The sequence below is a fragment of the Rhea americana genome, unplaced genomic scaffold (assembly GCF_003343005.1).
Source record: "Rhea americana isolate MKP2758 unplaced genomic scaffold, rheAme1 scaffold_12, whole genome shotgun sequence".
In the NCBI taxonomy this organism is placed as follows: domain Eukaryota; kingdom Metazoa; phylum Chordata; class Aves; order Rheiformes; family Rheidae; genus Rhea; species Rhea americana.
This window is the reverse complement of record NW_028185261.1, coordinates 7,489,397-7,507,663: the sequence shown is the minus strand read 5'-3', so window position 1 is coordinate 7,507,663 and position 18,267 is coordinate 7,489,397. Positions and strand designations below refer to the sequence as shown.

The 18,267-nt window shown below is 37.0% G+C and overlaps 1 protein-coding gene across 3 annotated transcripts in view; it reads left to right on the top strand.

Annotated features, from left to right (window-relative positions):
• ITGA6 (integrin subunit alpha 6) overlaps nt 1–18,267 on the top strand; it is a 48,196-nt gene that overhangs the window by 15,608 nt on the left and 14,321 nt on the right. For 2 of the 3 annotated variants that reach the window (XM_085322957.1, XM_085322943.1), the window contains exons 2-11: nt 6,373–6,500; nt 6,896–6,975; nt 8,848–9,103; nt 10,666–10,797; nt 13,241–13,451; nt 13,967–14,160; nt 14,291–14,379; nt 15,239–15,366; nt 16,893–16,988; nt 17,538–17,599. In XM_085322957.1, the coding sequence (XP_085179083.1) occupies nt 6,373–6,500; nt 6,896–6,975; nt 8,848–9,103; nt 10,666–10,797; nt 13,241–13,451; nt 13,967–14,160; nt 14,291–14,379; nt 15,239–15,366; nt 16,893–16,988; nt 17,538–17,599 (1,376 nt within the window). Of the gene's footprint in view, nt 1–6,372; nt 6,501–6,874; nt 6,976–8,847; nt 9,104–10,665; nt 10,798–13,240; nt 13,452–13,966; nt 14,161–14,290; nt 14,380–15,238; nt 15,367–16,892; nt 16,989–17,537; nt 17,600–18,267 lie in introns of those variants that run through there. The other variant, XM_085322951.1, reaches the window with a different exon arrangement.

Genomic DNA, 18,267 nt, shown 5'->3' with positions numbered 1-18,267 from the left:
CAAATTCTTCATTTTGCTCTATAGAATTAATCTATATGAGAACTAAGTACTGTGAGTGTGGAAAGAAAAGGACGCAGGCATATATGTGCCTAGTTAGGAGTGGAGGAAGTTTCATACCATTTAGCTTCATCATTTTCCAAATTTGCCCCCTTTGTGTATATGGAGTCTTTCTGAAAACACAATGAAGTGCAAAGTCTACAGTGGCAGCATTGTTGTCTGCGAATACCAACCTTAAATTGGACATTTGTRCTCAATGAAGGCTGAAAAATTGGAAATTGCTTGCACTGCTGACTATTTTATTCCGCCTATTTGTGGAAATGGCTAATGGTTTGTTACCCAGGAAACACTTCCAGTGATTTCTGCTCTGGTCTGTTAAAGCCCAGAGCTGGCACTATTAATGTGTTGCTGTTACTTTTAAAGAAAGGATGGCAAAGATGCAGTGCCTTTTTCAGAACAGAAGATACCATGGAAAAGGAAAGAATTTCAGGAATGAAGAAAGGTTTGGAAGATAGCAGAGTATCTGAACTGAATGCAGACTGTAGTATTTCTCGTATTTGTTTAAATCAGGATGCGACTTGCTCAGTGGCAGCTGTTCACTTTCATGAACATGATTTTTTTTCCAAAAATATTAATGACATTTCTCCCTGCTTTTGACTTGCTTTCTTGTGAGTTAGCATCTAATCTAGAGATATTGTAATGAATCACTGGCAGTTTTTTTTTTTTTTTCTCCTAAGTATGGTTTGAAATTTTGTGCTGTCCTTTGAAAGTGCCAAGCTGTAAGTGAGGAAAAGAAAATCACTGTGGAGTGAGGGAGCTACTTCCTAGGAACCTGGAGTTTATTTATTTATTTATTTCCTTTGATATATTTTTCTCATCTTAACTGCAGCTTTCTTTTTGGAAGTAATCCAGGTAGTTTTGTGAACAACATTGGTGGGGGTTCAGAGAGCTTTAAGCATAAACTATTCCCAGTTCCCACTGTTKCTGTTGTTTTCATTAGCTGAGAAGGATTTTGTAGCAGTAAAACTGTCACAGCTGCCTACTAAATGTCACAGGTATTATCAATGAAAGCAGAGAGGGTCTTAAAACAGCAGTTTTCTGGTTAATATTCCGTATTATCTGTTAAGATAGAAAACTATTTGTGGTGTATTTTGTGTTGGTTTTTAAGAACAGTATTGGACTACTRCTGATTTAACATTGCAGCCTTTCTTCTTCTTCATCTGATTGCTGTTGCTGAATTCCTGTCAACACCAGCCAACAAACTGAGGCACARAGGCTGCCTAACTATGTCTCAGTAGTCAGGTACCACCTCCTTTCATCTCTTTGAAATACGTAGGTAGGTATAAAGCATGTTTTCTTTAAGCATGCTCTTAACTAGAGATCTATTCCAGCTTTAGATGAAGTCGGTAAGAGTTTTGATGCCTCTTTGGAGGCTTGAATAGTGTGGATGTAATCCATGGAGTGAAGTGTTTCTTGCCTCGGCCGCTTCCTTTGGGAGTAACGAATACTGCAGCGAGCTAGAGCAGGTATAGCCGTGCCCTGGTCTGGGGGGCGGTGTAGTGTTTCGCTGGATCCTGTCCCCAGGAGGGGAGGCTGGGTGGGCACAGATGGGTCTTGTCGGAGAGCCAGGCCAGCAGACCTGAGCGTGGCAGATGCTGTGCGCCTGTGTCACGATTGCATCTCGGTGATGTTGGTTAGCTAAACCGGTGTTGCGCACAGCCCTGGAGCTCAACCTGTGTCTCTATAGTATTATCTGAAATTTGGCCATGAATCTGGGGTTGTAATGGAGTAAATCTGTCCCTAGAAGCCTCCAGATGCTGTATAATTATCAGTGGAACTTCAGTCGTTATCCCCCAAATCCAAAAACAAGTAGTTCAGAGAAAGCAATAATTAATCTAATTCTAACCAATAGAGCAACTCAAGTGATGTATTTGGTTTGATTGGTATTTTCATTTGAAATCGGAAAGCACATGTTTTAATTGTAGAGTATAAATAAAAGCAAAGAACATTATAATTTGTGCCTGTGTGTGAGAGAATTCTGTTTTTTTTTTTAATATTGTCACTTAGACATTTCTTTTGATCTGTAGAAATGGCATTTTTATTGAAGGTAACAGAATGAGCTACTAAAAGAAGTTCATTTAACACCTGTGCAGTGTGATTGGCTCAGGGGAAATGTAATCAATTTGCAGCGTGTATTTAAGCAAAATGAATGGGGAAAAATCAGGATTCAAGTAATAGGAAGCATCTGATTCTCCAATTTACATGAGGAATGGTCTTTTTTGTGTCTGACTTTTAGCTTGTTTGAAATAAGAGATCCTAAGTTGTCATAACTAAAATCATAAAAAGTTAAGGCTGCATCRGTAAATAGTGTTCAAATAGAAGCATTTATGTTCAGTATATTGTATGGTTTAACTTCTGCTATCTGCATGCTAATACAACATGAAATAGAAAAATAACTAAAATATCTACATTTTGGAGTCTGAGGTATTTACCTCCAGCTGAGTCTGCAATCTGGACAACTGGGCATTWTTTTGGTATAATTATAATACAGATTCTGGAGCTGGGATTTGGGCACTCAGACCTGAATAGAAACTTCTGTCTGTAGCACCCCCACACATAAAGGAGAAGTCATAATAAATAAATGAATCGTAGCAAGGTCAGGAGGAAAAAATTAAGAACTTGTTTTTGTCAGTCTTCATTTGCAGAGGAAGATCTTTCATTTTTAGTCTCTTTGTTTCATCCTCTAAGATAAGTAGATATTGCTATCTAGAAAAGCACCCTCCCCCGCCAAGTTATCTCCTTCCTTTTGCAGAAAGAGATTTTGCTCACCCTTGAAAATTGTGAACTGGAATGTGCATAGCTGCAAACAGAATTAACTTTTTTTTTTTTTTTTTTTTTTTTTTTTTGGCATGATGGGCTCGAACTCTATTAAATTTCCTTTATTAAAGCTCAGCAGAATAAGTATCTATATGATAATGACTGGAATGTGTCCTCAGTCTGCAAGACTACTGAGCATACAACACAGCTTTTTCAGGCAGCGCACAATGTGATCAATTTGAACTGCTTCAGTCATGCTGAAATTCACACTGGTGCGTGATCCCGTGTCATACGTCCTAGGCTTTGGGCGCACTTCCTCATTGCCATACTTTTATTTTTAAATAAATAATTTATTTTCTATAGTAGAACTCTGATTTTTCAAATGTACCTCTATGAACAGTAGGTAAGGTGAATAGTAATACTATTCGTAGATAAGTCACAATGTTTTATGTAATTTATTCAGTCAAAATTTAAATGCACATGACTGTCTTGTTCATATTTCCTAATATTGTTGATAATCCTAATAATGTTGGTAATCCTCATCTCCTTTAGTAATCTGTCTAGCAGAACCTGGAAGTGTCGGTTTAGTCTGTTCTGCCGTTGTCTTTTGGGCAGATAAGTATGTAGTAAAGCAGTGTAGATGGGCTCCTCCGACACTTCTTTGGCTACCACTTGAAAATACATTTCAATATTTACCATTATATCTACCTGAATGGATTTACTCCTTTACAAGTGCCTGTTCATAGTGTGTACTACTATTTAATTGTCTTGTGCATATAAAACTTGCAGCATAGTTTAGCAGCAGTGTACCTAACAGGATTCAAGACTTACTGTTTTGTTTTGTTTCATGAGCCTTGAGGACTAATGACAGGATTTCTGGCAAAACTTCTTTGAAGATTGGAGAGTTTTAAATAAATCTTCTTAAAAATACTTTTTTTTTTCCCCAGTGAAAACAAACTTTGGAAAAATTGGGAGTTGKTTTGGAGGTTTGGGCACTAGGAAATATCTAAGGTGGCATATTTCCACTGAGATCATGTTGGCCCTAACTGAAAYGTTTTCTTATTCTTGGTAGGCTGAGCCATTACATTTTTCATCTATTTGTCCTTAGCAGGGGTCTGTTTGAGATGTCACAGCGTGTTGTGGGAATTGTAGGTCAACCGGCACATCTTTTCATTTATGTGCTGTTGGCTAAGCTGCCTATTGCTTGATGCCTCAGTGGGTCTTCCCTCTGGCTGACTCACGACCAAGATTATGGGCACGTCATCACGCTGTGTCATAAAAGATATAATTTAGCTAGGGAGAGGCTATAATCTGCCTATCCCATTGGAGAGAACAGGGGCATTTTCTTGATCTAGCACCATTGCAGTCAGTAGTATACGGGCAGATGGTGAACTTGAGTTCCTGAATTTCACTAACAAAAATCTGTTCAGAAATATTTTCTTTCAACATTCTAATCACAACTAAAAGCTTAAATCTTCTGGAACTGAAATATTTCTTTAAGTTCATTTTCTCCCCCCCTCCCCCAAGCTTTGAATKAAAAAGTTGAAATAATAGATATTTCAATGAGTTAGGAAATCAGTTCCTCTGCTTTTTTAAATTTCTGGTTCCTAATATTAAAAATTTTAAATCTCATCCCATCTGTCTTTTTCTGGAGGATAACAGAACTGAGGAGAAAATGTATCTATTCCCACGTTAGCAATAGTTCAGAAACTAATTCTTTTGCAAAAGAATCACTCCTCAAAGACAGATGGTAAATGCCCTGTTGCTGGAATTAGAAAGTGAAGTTATTAAGGGCCTTTCTAAAAGCGTAGTTGTATAGATTATAAACTGTTGTGATGACTGCTATGTTTCCGAAGAAATCTTTGAATAAAATGCCAGACATATGTAGGGAGAGGAGAAGATAACTATTTAGAACAAAACATACCTGATTTTATGTACTTATCAATCAAAAGCAAAAGTTTTGCTAAGGSCTATACTACTCAGGAGGTTAAATTACGGATTTTTGAAGAATTTATTTATATAAAATCAGTGAAAACTTGTTTCACGAAACAGATTTTTCTGTTTCAAAAATGTCTTTTTTCATAGTAGATCATTTTCATTTTCTCTCATATTAAAATGACACTGAGTAAACATTTTCTTAATAGTGGAAATCTCTATTAATCTTAACTGATCAAGCTGGTGTATGTGAGATATGAATAGAAGTGAGTTTTGTTTTTAGTAAGTTWGTAAGTGTGTTTTGGGAGGCTAGAAGAAAAGTGTTCTGAGCTACAGCAGTTTGCTTTGCCCCACATCTGTCCCAAGGCAGGGCAAAGCTTTCCCTTCCCAAGGGGAGCTCTATAGGTGGAGCCTTAAAGATAGTCTGAGTTCTTCTTTGTGGCTCTGTGGCTCCAGCTGTGTCCCCAGCGTTGCCTCCCTGGTGCAGCARTGTTGCAGAGCTCTTCTTTCAAATGATGCTTTTTACCAGGGTCAGGAAGCACATGGAGTCCAGTTCAACCTACATTGTACCTGCAGGATTGTGTCTGCCAATAAGTTGTTCTCTCTCGCTTGTTTTTTTCAGTTGAACGTGATATTTGTTGTTTCTTTACCCTCCACGACCTGTGGCGCTGTTGTTGCGGACTGGTTGTCACTGGTTTCAGTAGTGAACTTCTGAGGTGGCCTGTGCTTTACAAGTGTGTGATAGTTGGGAAACAAGTGCCCAGGTTTTTGTTTTCCTGAAAACCCTTATTTAGCAAGTRAATATGTCTACTGGTGATCGTATGGTAATACTCAGAGGAGAGAGTTGATATGGGAGGAAAAACTTGCTTTATTCGGTTTTTAAAATATGGACCTTCGCGATTACCAGAAAAGCATGTGGAGAGCTCGCTAGAACGCCTGTCGGGGAGAGGGAAACTTGCTGTGGGAGTGGCCTGTGGTTGCTGAGAGTTTTGCTGGAGAGAGAAATTTCCAGCTTCAGGAATGGCCATTTGGACAACGGAGCAGAGAAGGGGGAGCGAGAGCCTTGCACAAGGGCTGGAGTTGTTCAGGGATTTGAACCCTTGCTGGGCCAGGAGCAATCCTGCTTTGTCTGAAAGTGTCTCCAAATTCAGCCCAATAGTGGCACAGGACTGGTGTAAAACTAGAAGAGAGGCTGAAAGCAGGTGAATTCGCGTTTTGGGAGTTTTTGGTCATTTTAGCAAAACTACTTTTTCTGACGCTTACCAACAGTGTCCAGTAAGGCAACCCTCCACCCTTCCTTCCCCACCCCCAGAAAAAAATAAAAATAAAACAGCCAACCAGCCAAACACTGGGCTCTGTGGCAGAGAGGTAGCTTTTGCAAAACCGCTAGAGMGCTACTTTTGAAGGTATGTGCACTTCTAGTGCTGTTTCAGTGAAGGCAGGCTTTGGAGGAGAAAGTTCATTTGCAGGAATAGTGCCATGATGTAGCTTYTCATCCTTCTTTAGATGCTTGCATATCAGACCTTTAGCAAACATGATCAGAATGTTCCCTGATTCTGTTACCTTCCTCTGGTTTCACTTCACCTTTGCAAGTCCCTTGAAATTACTTTACTTTCCCAACAGATTGCTGGTTGGAGCCCCTCGAGAAAAAGCCCTTCCATCCCAACAAGCTAACAGGACAGGAGGGCTGTACAGCTGTGACATTACATCTTCAAGTACACGCTGCACACGTGTCATATTTGATGAGGACAGTAAGTTTTTCAGCGCTTTTGTTTTGAATTGAAACAGACGTCTGATTTTTCTCATTCAGTGTGGTCCTTTCCATAGTAAATGTATCAGACTGAATTTATAAATTCATATAAAACTTTTTTTGCATTGGAACAAATTGTAATTTAATTATTAATTTAAGGAATTTAATTGCTTAAATCTTGATAGATTTGAATGCTCTTACATTCTTTAGTAAGCTGATGATGTGACATAAAATAGCATGCTAGAAATGCTGTAGAAAAGGGATGTTGGCAGTCATAAAATGTGTAGACACTGCCACCTATAGACTGTTTTGTGTACTGTATGAAGCTGCTGTCCTGACAGAGACTTAAAAAAAGTTAATTATTGGCATTTGAAGCTGAATTGTGATATTCTGCAGCTGATCCAAAGATGGAGAGTAAAGAAGACCAATGGATGGGTGTAACTGTCCAAAGTCAGGGGCCAGGAGGAAATGTGGTGGTAAGTCCATAGGACTAACTTATAAAAATATTTTGGGCTAACAGTAAGTGTTCTGAGTGGTCTGTGTTTCAATGCAGCTTTCTAAAAGCTGTCTTCATTTGTTTTAATCCTGGATTGCAATGTCTTATAATTAAGGACTTAAATGTCTCTCTAGCAAAATGAGACACTTGAGATTATAAGTTYTAAAATACTTCCTGATTCTTAGTTAGTCTGTCTTTATAATCTTGGTACCAGTCTAGGATGTGCAGTTATTTTCTTGGTGTACACATTTTCTTTTTGTGATGTACASATTGTTTTTTTAAATACAAATTTCTACAAAAATAGGGAAAAATWGTGTGATAAAGTTTTTAAAAAGTAGCAGACTGTCATCAGCCTCTTGTCTGAGATGATCAGCCTCACTCTGACTTTCACCATAGACTTCAGCTGAGTTGATTCTATGTAGTAATGTAGACTGGCCATTGTGCTGGGACTTAGGAGGAAGAACATGATGCAGTGAGACCTTGTACTAATGATGATGCAGGTTATTATTTTATAGCATATAGAGAGAAGCTTTCAGGAGTTACCAGAGAATGTTATAATCTATCTTTTTAAGTGAAGATCTCTTTCTCATTTAAGTTTACCTCTCATGGTGCCACGGGATGCCAGCTTTATCATAAAATGGGTGTGCAGTGGAGCTTCCCCATGTAATGGTATTCTTGCAGGTTATCCCCTTGAACCTCACTGCTTCCAAAATTGGATGCAAGTTACTTCAGGATGACTATGGAGTTACTTTGGGGTAATAGAGGCAGTAATGACTTGTTCCAGTCCCTCAGAACCCACCGGGGGGAGGAGAGGAAGGGCAGATGGAAAAAATTCWGTTAGTTTAATCATCTGTCATAAATCAGTGAATCTTGTCTGTGTTGTGACCTCTCAGCAGAGGAAATTATTGTAAGTGATAAATGGAAAACAGGCATATTAGATGAGCTGAGSGCAGCCTGAAGGTCACTGTATGGTCGGGTACTGTGTAATGCTTCTTAGCATGCCCGAAGAGTACTGCAGTGCCCATAGTGTGGAGCACCAAAAAACAGCTGGCAAAGAAGTGTGTGATTGTACCACCTCTTTTTGAGATTGGTTTGGTGGTTATACAACTCCTAGTGGCTATCTTTTATGTAAAATACTTGATCCAAATTCTTTGTGAATTATTCTCGGAGCAGGGTCTGGAGCCTAGGTAGGTCACTGTTCCCAGCTGAGCAGCCTAACCACTAGTCTAAGGTTATGCTCACTGCTTTTCTCTTTCTCTGTCCCAGCGACTCTGATTATCCCATATAAAGTGGAATGCTATACGTAAGAAGTAGGCAAAATTTCTTTTTTCTTTGCATTACTGGAAAAGCTTTCAGTTGCTGATCTATGGCACTTTTCTAGGAGAGGTAAGTTTTGAACAGCCTCAGGCAGAAGGTAGTTGAACCGGCTTTTCATGTCCTGTGTAAGTATGCAGGTGAAATAGCTTGTGATGGCGTTGGAGAAACACAGCCACTTCTTTCTTTTTGAGGGATATGATTGTTCTCCCCTTGCTTCTTGAAGGAGAGTGAATAGGTATTAAGAGAAGATTTAGGGCTAAAAATCATAAATCCTGCAGAGAAGAGAGGTTTAACCACGTTGTCTCTCATGACCAGAAAGTTGGTTACTGTGAATTGTATCCATAGATGCYTAGCTATTGCTATACATTCCCCAAGGGTATACAAGGCTTTGCATTGCACCACAGATATGTCTACAGGGAGACTTACTTTTAGTATTGCTAGCACAAAATATTGTGTAAGGAGACCTTCTGTCTGCTTTGATGACTTGCATGAAAACATGCAGAAAGCATCACTTACTATCTCTTTTCTCTTGCAGACGTGTGCACATCGCTATGAGAAGAGACAGTATGTAAACACAGTGCAGGAAACCCGGGATATCATTGGGAGGTGCTATGTGCTGAGCCAGGATCTCACCATTAAGGATGATATGGATAATGGAGTATGGAGTTTTTGTGATGGTCGTTTAAGAGGCCATGAGAAGTTTGGTTCCTGTCAGCAAGGTGTTGCTGCTACTTTTACTAAAGACTATCATTATATTGTGTTTGGTGCYCCAGGCACTTACAATTGGAAAGGTATGACCTGTCTTCCATCCTGCCAAGCCTTTAACCTGCCTCCCCAGGCTCCTCTTAGATTTTGCACAGTTGTTGCATCCAAGTTTCTAAAAATGTTTGTTGGGAATAAACCTAATGGGAATCTAATGGGGGATGTTTTACCCTGTTTTCACAACGTGCTGTGTTCTTGAATCACAAATAYTTAGTGAAGTTCCTTTAAATATTTTTGGGGAGACTACTTACGAACTTAAGAGAACTTTGCACATACCTACAGAAAATTTTTCTCGTATTAGTCTTAATTTTGTGAGTGTTTGTTCTGAGATTTTCACAACGGACCAAATTATTAAACTATTTTAAAGTTATTTGACCAACTTTTTCTTCTCATTTGAGCAAACATTAGATACCTGTGCTGAGATCTTTGTTTATCTTTCAGTATTCTCTTCTTTATCTTTGAGAAATGTATGGAAAGTAGTATTTCCCAGATTCAGTACTAGAGGGTGGTAAGACGATATCTGAGCTGASCAAAACTTCATATATTGATATTTAWTTTTTTTACTCAAGTAAAATTCCTTGGATAGTCTGTCTGAGTAAAAGCCACAAGGACTTTTGCATCACCTAGGAGATACTCCCAAACTTAGGAGAAAGGAAAACAATAACAGCAACAAGAACAGATGGATTTTTCTCCACTGGTTTATACAGAGAAGCATCTAAATGAACAGCCCTGTCTGTCTTTTCTTAAAGTGATTTTTCCATTGCACTTCATTACACCAACAACTGTAAATACTTCTCTCCTTCTCTTTAGAACATCTGATCCTTGACCCGTTAACATTTTTTTTTTCCTTCACACACCTGCCTCTGCCATATGAACCATGCAAAATCTTTGAGTTAAGCTCTGGCACAAGGTGTACTTTTGTGAAAACTTAATCTTCCACATATCTGTTTCTGTCAACAAAATCTGACCAAGCTGAAACATCATATTGAGTTGAGAGTTATTGCTTTACCTTAATTGCAGAGAACTGCTACGACAGTGTATCAGTCCTAAGAGTACTCTTTCATATCGTGGCAAAACATGTTCGTGCTCACCAAATTGTTAAATATGCCTGTCAATATAAGGGAAGCACCAACTATATTGAGCTATCACTCCTTTGCCCTTAAATAATGCTTTCAAAATACATCACAAGGGCTTGTCCTAATTGAACAGTTATTTTATAATTTTTTTTTTTTTTTTGGTAATCTTAAGCATTTATCTCCTTTTTAAGAGAGGCTTTTTGAGATTAAGCAATTGGGAGGAAGTTGATTCATGACCAAGCTAGTTCCATGCTTTTGAGAATTTTATTAGTATCCCATATTTTCCAGTCATTGCATGGTGTCTGTATAAAATAGCCTGAGTTTCTGGCACACAGCTAGAACTTACAGATTCATTGCCTTTTGAAAATTATTTCTTCCTGTGTGCTATTCTGCATTTGTCTCCACTTAAATAGCTATTTCTGTCTTATTAATGGTAATATTAGTCAGGATCCATTTATCTATTATTTTTTCCCTTGCCATTCATTTGCTTTTATTTTATCATTTCATTTCTTTAGGGGTGGTTCGTGCAGAGCAAAAGAATCAGACATTTTATGATCTGGGTATCTTTGATGATGGGCCTTATGAAGTTGGTGATGAGAGCCGCCAAGATAAGAATCTAGTTCCTGTTCCAGCTAACAGTTACTTAGGTAGGATTAAGCTCATATAGTAAATCTCTTTAGGCTTCTTAATTGTCTGTGATCTCAATGTGGTGCGATAATATGGAATGGGAGCAAGAAACTATTCATTTATGAACCCTGTAAAATGTTACCTATTTTGGGTAATTCACATCTTGCTTCACATTTATGGGCTGGTTTAAAATGTAAGATGATACTCTACTGAGGTACCTATAAGAGCTGCTAATGTTAATGAAACATTCAAGAGCTGTGATCAGGACCCACAAATCCTCAGGGAGCGATTGTAATCGCTCTGTCTGATGGTTAAGTACTGTCAGTAGATCTATAGYCACAAGGTCTGTGCTGTGTAGTGTCACGTTTATGAAAATCTTGAGTTTCTGGATATAACTATTAAGAGTGCAGTTTTTCCTGATAGGTGAGTACATTTTTTTTATATATATATATCTTCTAAGGTTTTTAAAACTTCAGTGGCCTTTTTGTAGGTTGTCTTAAATAAATCAAATGCAATATGATGATTTAGGTGTCTTTTAAAATACTATAATGTGAATAGTGTTTATGTTTTAAGTTTGTATGGATGTGTAAAGGGAGGAGAGTCTCTTGTGCTTTGTGCAAACATGAAGGCAAGATTATGTCCTTAGGCTAATGGATGTTACTGTAAATCAGCAAGATAAGTTGGTGCAGAGAAAAAGCTATACTGTGTTTTTTCTTTGAAAAGACTCTTGAGTGTAAAGAGGTMGCATCTTTCTGTCCTAGTGCAGATTTCTGTGGTATATTGATCCAGTGCATTTGGCATTTTTGTTTGCAACAAATAGTTTGTTGGTAATTTCAAACTGGAATTTAGATGTTAGTACTGGAAGGTTAAACAGATGGGAAGCGTATTGCTAACATATTTTTAAAAAGAAAAAAAAAAAAGCTGAGAAAAGAGCCAGCTTAGAGCTAGATATCTGTTAGAAGAAACAGAGCATAGACTGCAATTAAATATGAGTAGCAATTACTAGTAGTAAAAATCATAAAAATGTTTGTTCCAAACACAAGCTCATAGCCTTTTCTAGAGAAAGAAAAAATGGTAGGGAGAAGAGTGTTGTGGAAGGAGTCTTTTGCTGTGGACAGAGTTAAGACTATTTTTCATTGCAATCGTAATAAGCCTAATGTTTATTTCGTAATAAATGTAGTCACCTAAACATGAAGGCTGCCTTTGCATTTGTTACAATCAAAACTGCTTCTGTGCAAGCTGGGTGTTCGCTGCCATTGCTGTTCCCTATTTTCGGACAGTAAGGATATGTGTAGCTACAGTTACTCTGCTTAACTACTGTTTTTTTTTTTCTCTTTAATATTTCACTCATGTTTACAGGTCTTCTATTTCTGACAGCTGTGTCTGATACTCACCCAGATCAGTTTGTATACAAAACATTGCCTCCCCGCATACAGGTGGACAAATCAGTGGATGTAATGATGAATAGCTACTTAGGTTTGTGACCACTTGATTTGGCAGCATCTGGTCAGACATAAACTCCAGACCTTAGACATGACATTCCACCTCCCCACCCCCTTTCCTTTCGAAAACATTGCAAGTAAAAGCATGTCACAACAGGGATTCAGATGAAGAGTAACTTGCGACATAAGATGGCTTTGGAAAAACATTGTTTTGTGATGCATCTGTCCAACCCTCTCTTTCTCCCCCCAMATTAGAGTCATCTTACTGAATTTTTCTGAAACTCTGTTTCATTGTGAATTGCTGTAATTGAGAATTTGAATGGTAGTGGTGAAGTGTTTCAGAAGGGAGATTACTATCTTGTCTTGGTATTTTTCTTTCTTGCAAYATATGTAATTTCTTACTTTGGGCTTTATTGGGTATGTTAGTTTAAGCAGTATTTGTTTTTAATCCAATATTTCCTATATTTTTAAYCTATTAACTTTTATAAAGAATACTTAATAAATTAATTTGAACACTTCCTCTCAARGTGCATTGAAAAAAAACTATTAATTTCACCATTACTGTATAAAGTGATTCTCAAATACTGTATGCATCAATAACATAAAATACTATGCTTGTACAGTATGTTTTGCATGTTTATAATAGAATGGCATTGAGTGATGTCTCATAGTTTGTCAGGTGAAGTACTTCAGCTATATTAAAGTGGTAAGCTTTAGTCATTTCTAAGCTGGTATGTTTAAAAAATCAATCTTATATTTGGTGTTTGCAAAAGATAGAGTTGAGTGAGCAAGGAAACTCTTGTCAATATGTTTTGTGTGGAAAATATTTAAATGTAGCAGTGTAGGCTTGTAAACACACATCCACCAGTTTAAACACAAATGCAGAATTCTCAGCATACCATATTCTGTTTTAGACAAAACTTCTATCCAATATACCACTTCAATATAGTAGGGGAATTTATTTTTCCTATTCACGATACAAGCCTGTATTTACATTTCTTTATTTCTTTCTCTGTTAAAGGTTTTTCTTTGGACTCCGGTAAAGGAATTGTTTCCCAAGATGAGATGACTTTTGTGTCTGGTGCACCAAGAGCCAACCATAGTGGAGCAGTTGTTCTACTGAAGAAAGAGAAAAATCAGAGAGCACTTTCACTTGAGCACATGTTTGAAGGAGAAGGGCTGGCCTCTTCTTTTGGTTATGATGTTGCTGTTGTGGACCTCAACAACGATGGGTATGGCCTTTGGTTAACTCATGCTGCCTGTATAAAGAAAAATGACGTAGTTTATTTCTGCTTTGATTTTCACATTAGAAGTACAAGGAGTGCTAAGTCCCATCTTCCATGTTTTGCTGGAAGAAAAGGTGAACATCTTTGAGAATGAGGCAGGACACACTCCATTTTTGTCGCAGGATTATTGATTTACTATAGAGGTCTTAGAGACAAAATATCTATAAACAATTAACAGAAGAGAGTTCTATTTAACCATAAAAAGTTGGTGTAAACAAAGAAACAAGAAACAAATTTTATACTCAAAAAAGGCCTAAGAATATCCTTACATGTCTTAAAGGGAGAATAATCAGCTTGTAATGTCAGTGGAGCCRTTGTTAGCTTCCGTTGCTGAGCCAGTTTTATGTACTTTATAGTAGCAACTCTTTGGCTAGTTGACCTTGAGACCATAGTCCTTATCAAGTATTTTCAGTTATTTTTCATAGTTCTGTGAAACAGTATTTCTTTTCTTTCATTTTAAGGTGGCAAGACATTGTCGTTGGAGCCCCGCAATATTTTGACAGAAGTGGAGATATTGGTGGTGCTGCGTACATCTACATTAACCAGCAAGGCAAATGGGAAAGGGTAAAACCTATTCGYTTGAATGGAACCACTGACTCAATGTTTGGTGTTGCAGTTGAAAACATTGGGGACATTAATCAGGATGGATTTCCAGGTGAGTGAAGAATAATTAAAATAGGAATATGTGAGACTTTTTTGCTAATGCCAGACATCTTGCTTTATCATGATGGGAAGCTGCAAAAAGAGTGAAAATTATTTTAGATACCACAATTTATTTTCAACAGATATTGCAGTAGGGGCTCCATATGATGGTTTCGGCAAAGTGTACATTTATCATGGGTCCAAGAACGGAATAAATACAAAACCAGCACAGGTAATTACCAACCTTTACTYTATATAGTTGGTCTTGATAAAACTGTAGGCATAATAGGACTATCTCTCTTTGCTCTTTCCATTACTATTAGCAGGGTAGCGGGTATGCAGAAAAGTTACTGGACTTGTCAAAGAGTGTAAGATGATGAATTCCTGATTTTTTAATATATAGCCTTCTTTCTGGGGCAGTCCTTTGGTACCATTAATATGTAGAGAAAAAGGCGTGTAGATAAACAAGTTCTGTTTTTTGGGGGAGGGGAAGGGAGAAGGGGTGGGGAAGTGGGATTTTCAAACTACYGGAATTGTAATTCCTTGCTTTTGAGACAGTATGGTCACATTAGTGGAGAATTTCTTCTCTGGAAATACTTACACATAACATTTTTCCTGCTTTGAAGATAATCAGTATCTTTTCTTTTTCACTACTTCTCCATTTTTTTAATAAAAATTTTTGAAGTCTTTTTTTTTTCTAGAGGACCACTCTATGTTCAGTTTGCAAGGTAAAAAGGGAACTTAATCACACTTTCTAGAAGACTTATTTGTCTAGTTTGAAGTGCCTATGCTGTATAAATCCTACAAATAACGATAAGCTAGGCAAAATTTGTATGCAAAACAGCCATTTCTGGCACTCATTGCTATTGCAAAGGAACTTTTTGGAAGGAAAGCAAATCATCGAGGCTCTTCAGCGTCATTCACCTGAACATAGAGCTCCTACTTGTGTCTGTGTATGTCTGTATGTGTGTCTTTTTTTTTTTTCTTTTTTTTTTCCTGGGGTGGGGCATAGAACAATGTTGTTCATTTGTAAAACATTTCATTTTTGCACTTTCGAATGTCCTAATCCCATCAATCTGTTTATTCTTTAGATTCTTCATGGTGAAAAAACAGGCACCAATTTCTTTGGTTATTCTATTGCTGGAAACATGGACCTGGATAAAAATTCCTACCCTGATATTGCTGTTGGTTCTCTTTCAGATTCTGTATCTGTGTTCAGGTATTACGTGTAGGACTGTAACTAATTACTCCAAAATATTATTTTCATAGCTTTTTAAAAAGAAATTGCTTRGAAGTAACAAAAGAGCTGTTTGGCCTGGATTATTTTTCCTTCGAGAAGTTAAAAATTCTGGAAGAAAAATACCCAGAAATTGTTCTAATACCTAATCCTTTTCCTCTCACTGAGGAGCTACCTTACAATTAATATAGGGCAAGAGGGTGAATGTGGACAGTTAGTATGGAGTGCTGATGTGTTTACTAAATCTGTACTACCCTAACTTATTTGTATGCCCATGTCATTTGATGGAATTAAGGACGATATTTAATTTTTTCTTTTAAGAAATAAGTTAACTGATACATTTGATAGAGCTTTTGTTTGTTGCTCTTGTATAAATCTAATTCTCCTTTGTTGAAGATAAAAACGAGGCTGTTCCTTTTAGTTGAGAATCCAGCAAGGTCCATAGAACAGCCTTGAGGGAGCCCTGCAGACTCCTTGTGGATTTCTGCAGCACTTGCCTTAATTAGGGATGTAGTAAGATGAAATTGTTGTTTGTTAGTTAGTTAGTTTTGTTTTTTAACAAGTCTCTCCTTCCTACTTTTCTTTTCCCTCCTGTTTAATATACCATTAAGCTGAATTACTAGTGAAGAGCAGGAAAGAGAGGACTGTTTCCTCATCAACTATGAATTCTGCATCAAGTTCAGGGCTTTGGAAGAAAGAAACTTGGTGGAATGCGAGTTGGTTAGATTATTTAATGCTCTACTCAAAAGGAGCATTAGTTTTTTGCTGATAAGGACAGTACAAAAACCTTTACAAAGAAGATGAGAATAAAAAGCTTTATGTTGATGAATAAATAAATTAAAAYGTAACATAACAGCCCAGTAAAAGAAATCTACTAAAAAAAAGGGGGGGGGAGGAGATGGTTTATTGGCCTGTTAGAACTGTCATTTTAAACAACCCGTAGATAGTTCGTAAGAGTAGGATCAACTTATTCTTTCATTCATATCAGCTCTCTTTTTCTGTCCCTTCCAAAAAGGAAAACAAAAGCAAAGTTTTAAGGCTACATTATGATTAAAGCTTATGCGCAGAGAGGAGACGGGAAATGAAAACATTGTTTTCCGTAGTCATCCAAAATCCTAACCTGTATGACCTGAGTATCCACAGTCTGCTCACRGGGGCTGATTTACAATTGTTACAGGTTTTCTTGGGTTTTATGTGTGTCTAAAATGACAGCCATAACATTATGTTAATGTCCTGTGCTCTCCCATCAGGCGTTTAATATACACAATGGTATAGTCATTTTTTGTGACTTGCTTAGCTTAGCTTTAAATTGTTGGGTTTTCGCTTCTAACTGTTCTCGGAGCTGATCCYGATGTTTCTTTAAACTGCAACAAGTGTCATATCTTCATGGCRAATTGGTGCAGGTATAAATGGCAAACTATTCTTTTTAAAAAGAATTATTTCATTAATTTTAACTGAACTTTTCCTTCCTTTTTACCCCTTCTTTATGTTTCCCTGCCTCTTCCCAGATCTCGGCCTGTTGTAAGCATTAGGAAAAGCATTACAGTACATCCTGACAGAATTGATTTAAAGAAAAAGAGCTCTGAGGAACCTAATGAAATACAGTAAGATTTTTTAAAAATTACTATCATTGTGTCAGAAGACCTGATGCTATTGAGCTTTGTTTTCAAAATTTCTTCAATCACTGCTGATGTTACTGTGAGGAGACAGAAGTCATGCAGATTAAACAAATATAGCCATGTCATAATTTTTGACCTTTTAAATTTATTATGACAACTGTGCTAAAGACATACCATGAAATATATTCTGTTCACAATGTCCAATTTGAAAATGAATATCACTGTTTGCCRCTTATGTGAACTTACTCTTTGGCCTTACTCTTTGGCCTCTTAAAATTTAACATTTAAAGTATCTTAACCTGAACAGCTTTCTCATCAGCAGAAAAGTTAAAGCAAATAAAATATTTTTTCTAATTGTAGATTAAATTTTGTTCCTTGCTTTGTAATTCAGTTTAATAAGCAGTAAATGACTGCTATAGCATGAATACTACAGTGTTAAGACCGATAACATCGTTCAGTGGACTATGAAAACTTTTCAGTCTGTTGGACCTTACCTTATTAAAGTTAACTTTAAGTTTTTGGAACTTTTTACAGGATGGATGTGAAAGCATGTTTTCAATATACTGCAAACCCTAGGGATTTAAATCCAAGAATAAGTAAGTTTTGAAGATTAACGTTTTTCATCTGCTTGTCAAATGCTTTTTTTTTTTTTTTTTTTTAAGAAATTACCATGGAAGAACTATACTTAAAGTACAGAAGCTTTTCTAAAACTCTTTCAAGTTAAAATGTGATTTAGTACTAAGGACAAGCGCTTTTACAGTATTTGTTTTTACAGAAAGGTATAGGATCGTGTAAACAAATTACATATAGTATGTTATGAAGCTTTCTTTCAAAACTGAGGCTTTCTAGGTAACATAATTACCAGTAAACAAATGGCTGCCACAGAGAGAGAACCATTTCGTACACTTTCCATGTCAGTGCTGCTTTAGAAAATAGTTTTAAATGCTCATTTTGTATATCATTAATAAGCATTTTGTAACCGTAACATTTTCTAACATTTGTAACTGAAATAAGAAATCTCTTTATTAATAGGAGCCTAGAAGACTGTGCCATAAATGTATTTAAAAATGTAAAGTATCATTTTTTAATGTCACTTTTTTTTAAAAAAAATAAATTGTMAATGTGCTGCTGTTACTACAGTTCAGAAAGCTTTGTAGGATTTTGAGAGGAGATGAGAAGGATTTTTAAGCTGAAACTCTGTCTCCTGGGTAGTCTGAGTTTCCCTGTTGCTTGCAAAACCCATAGGACATACTTGAATAAGGTC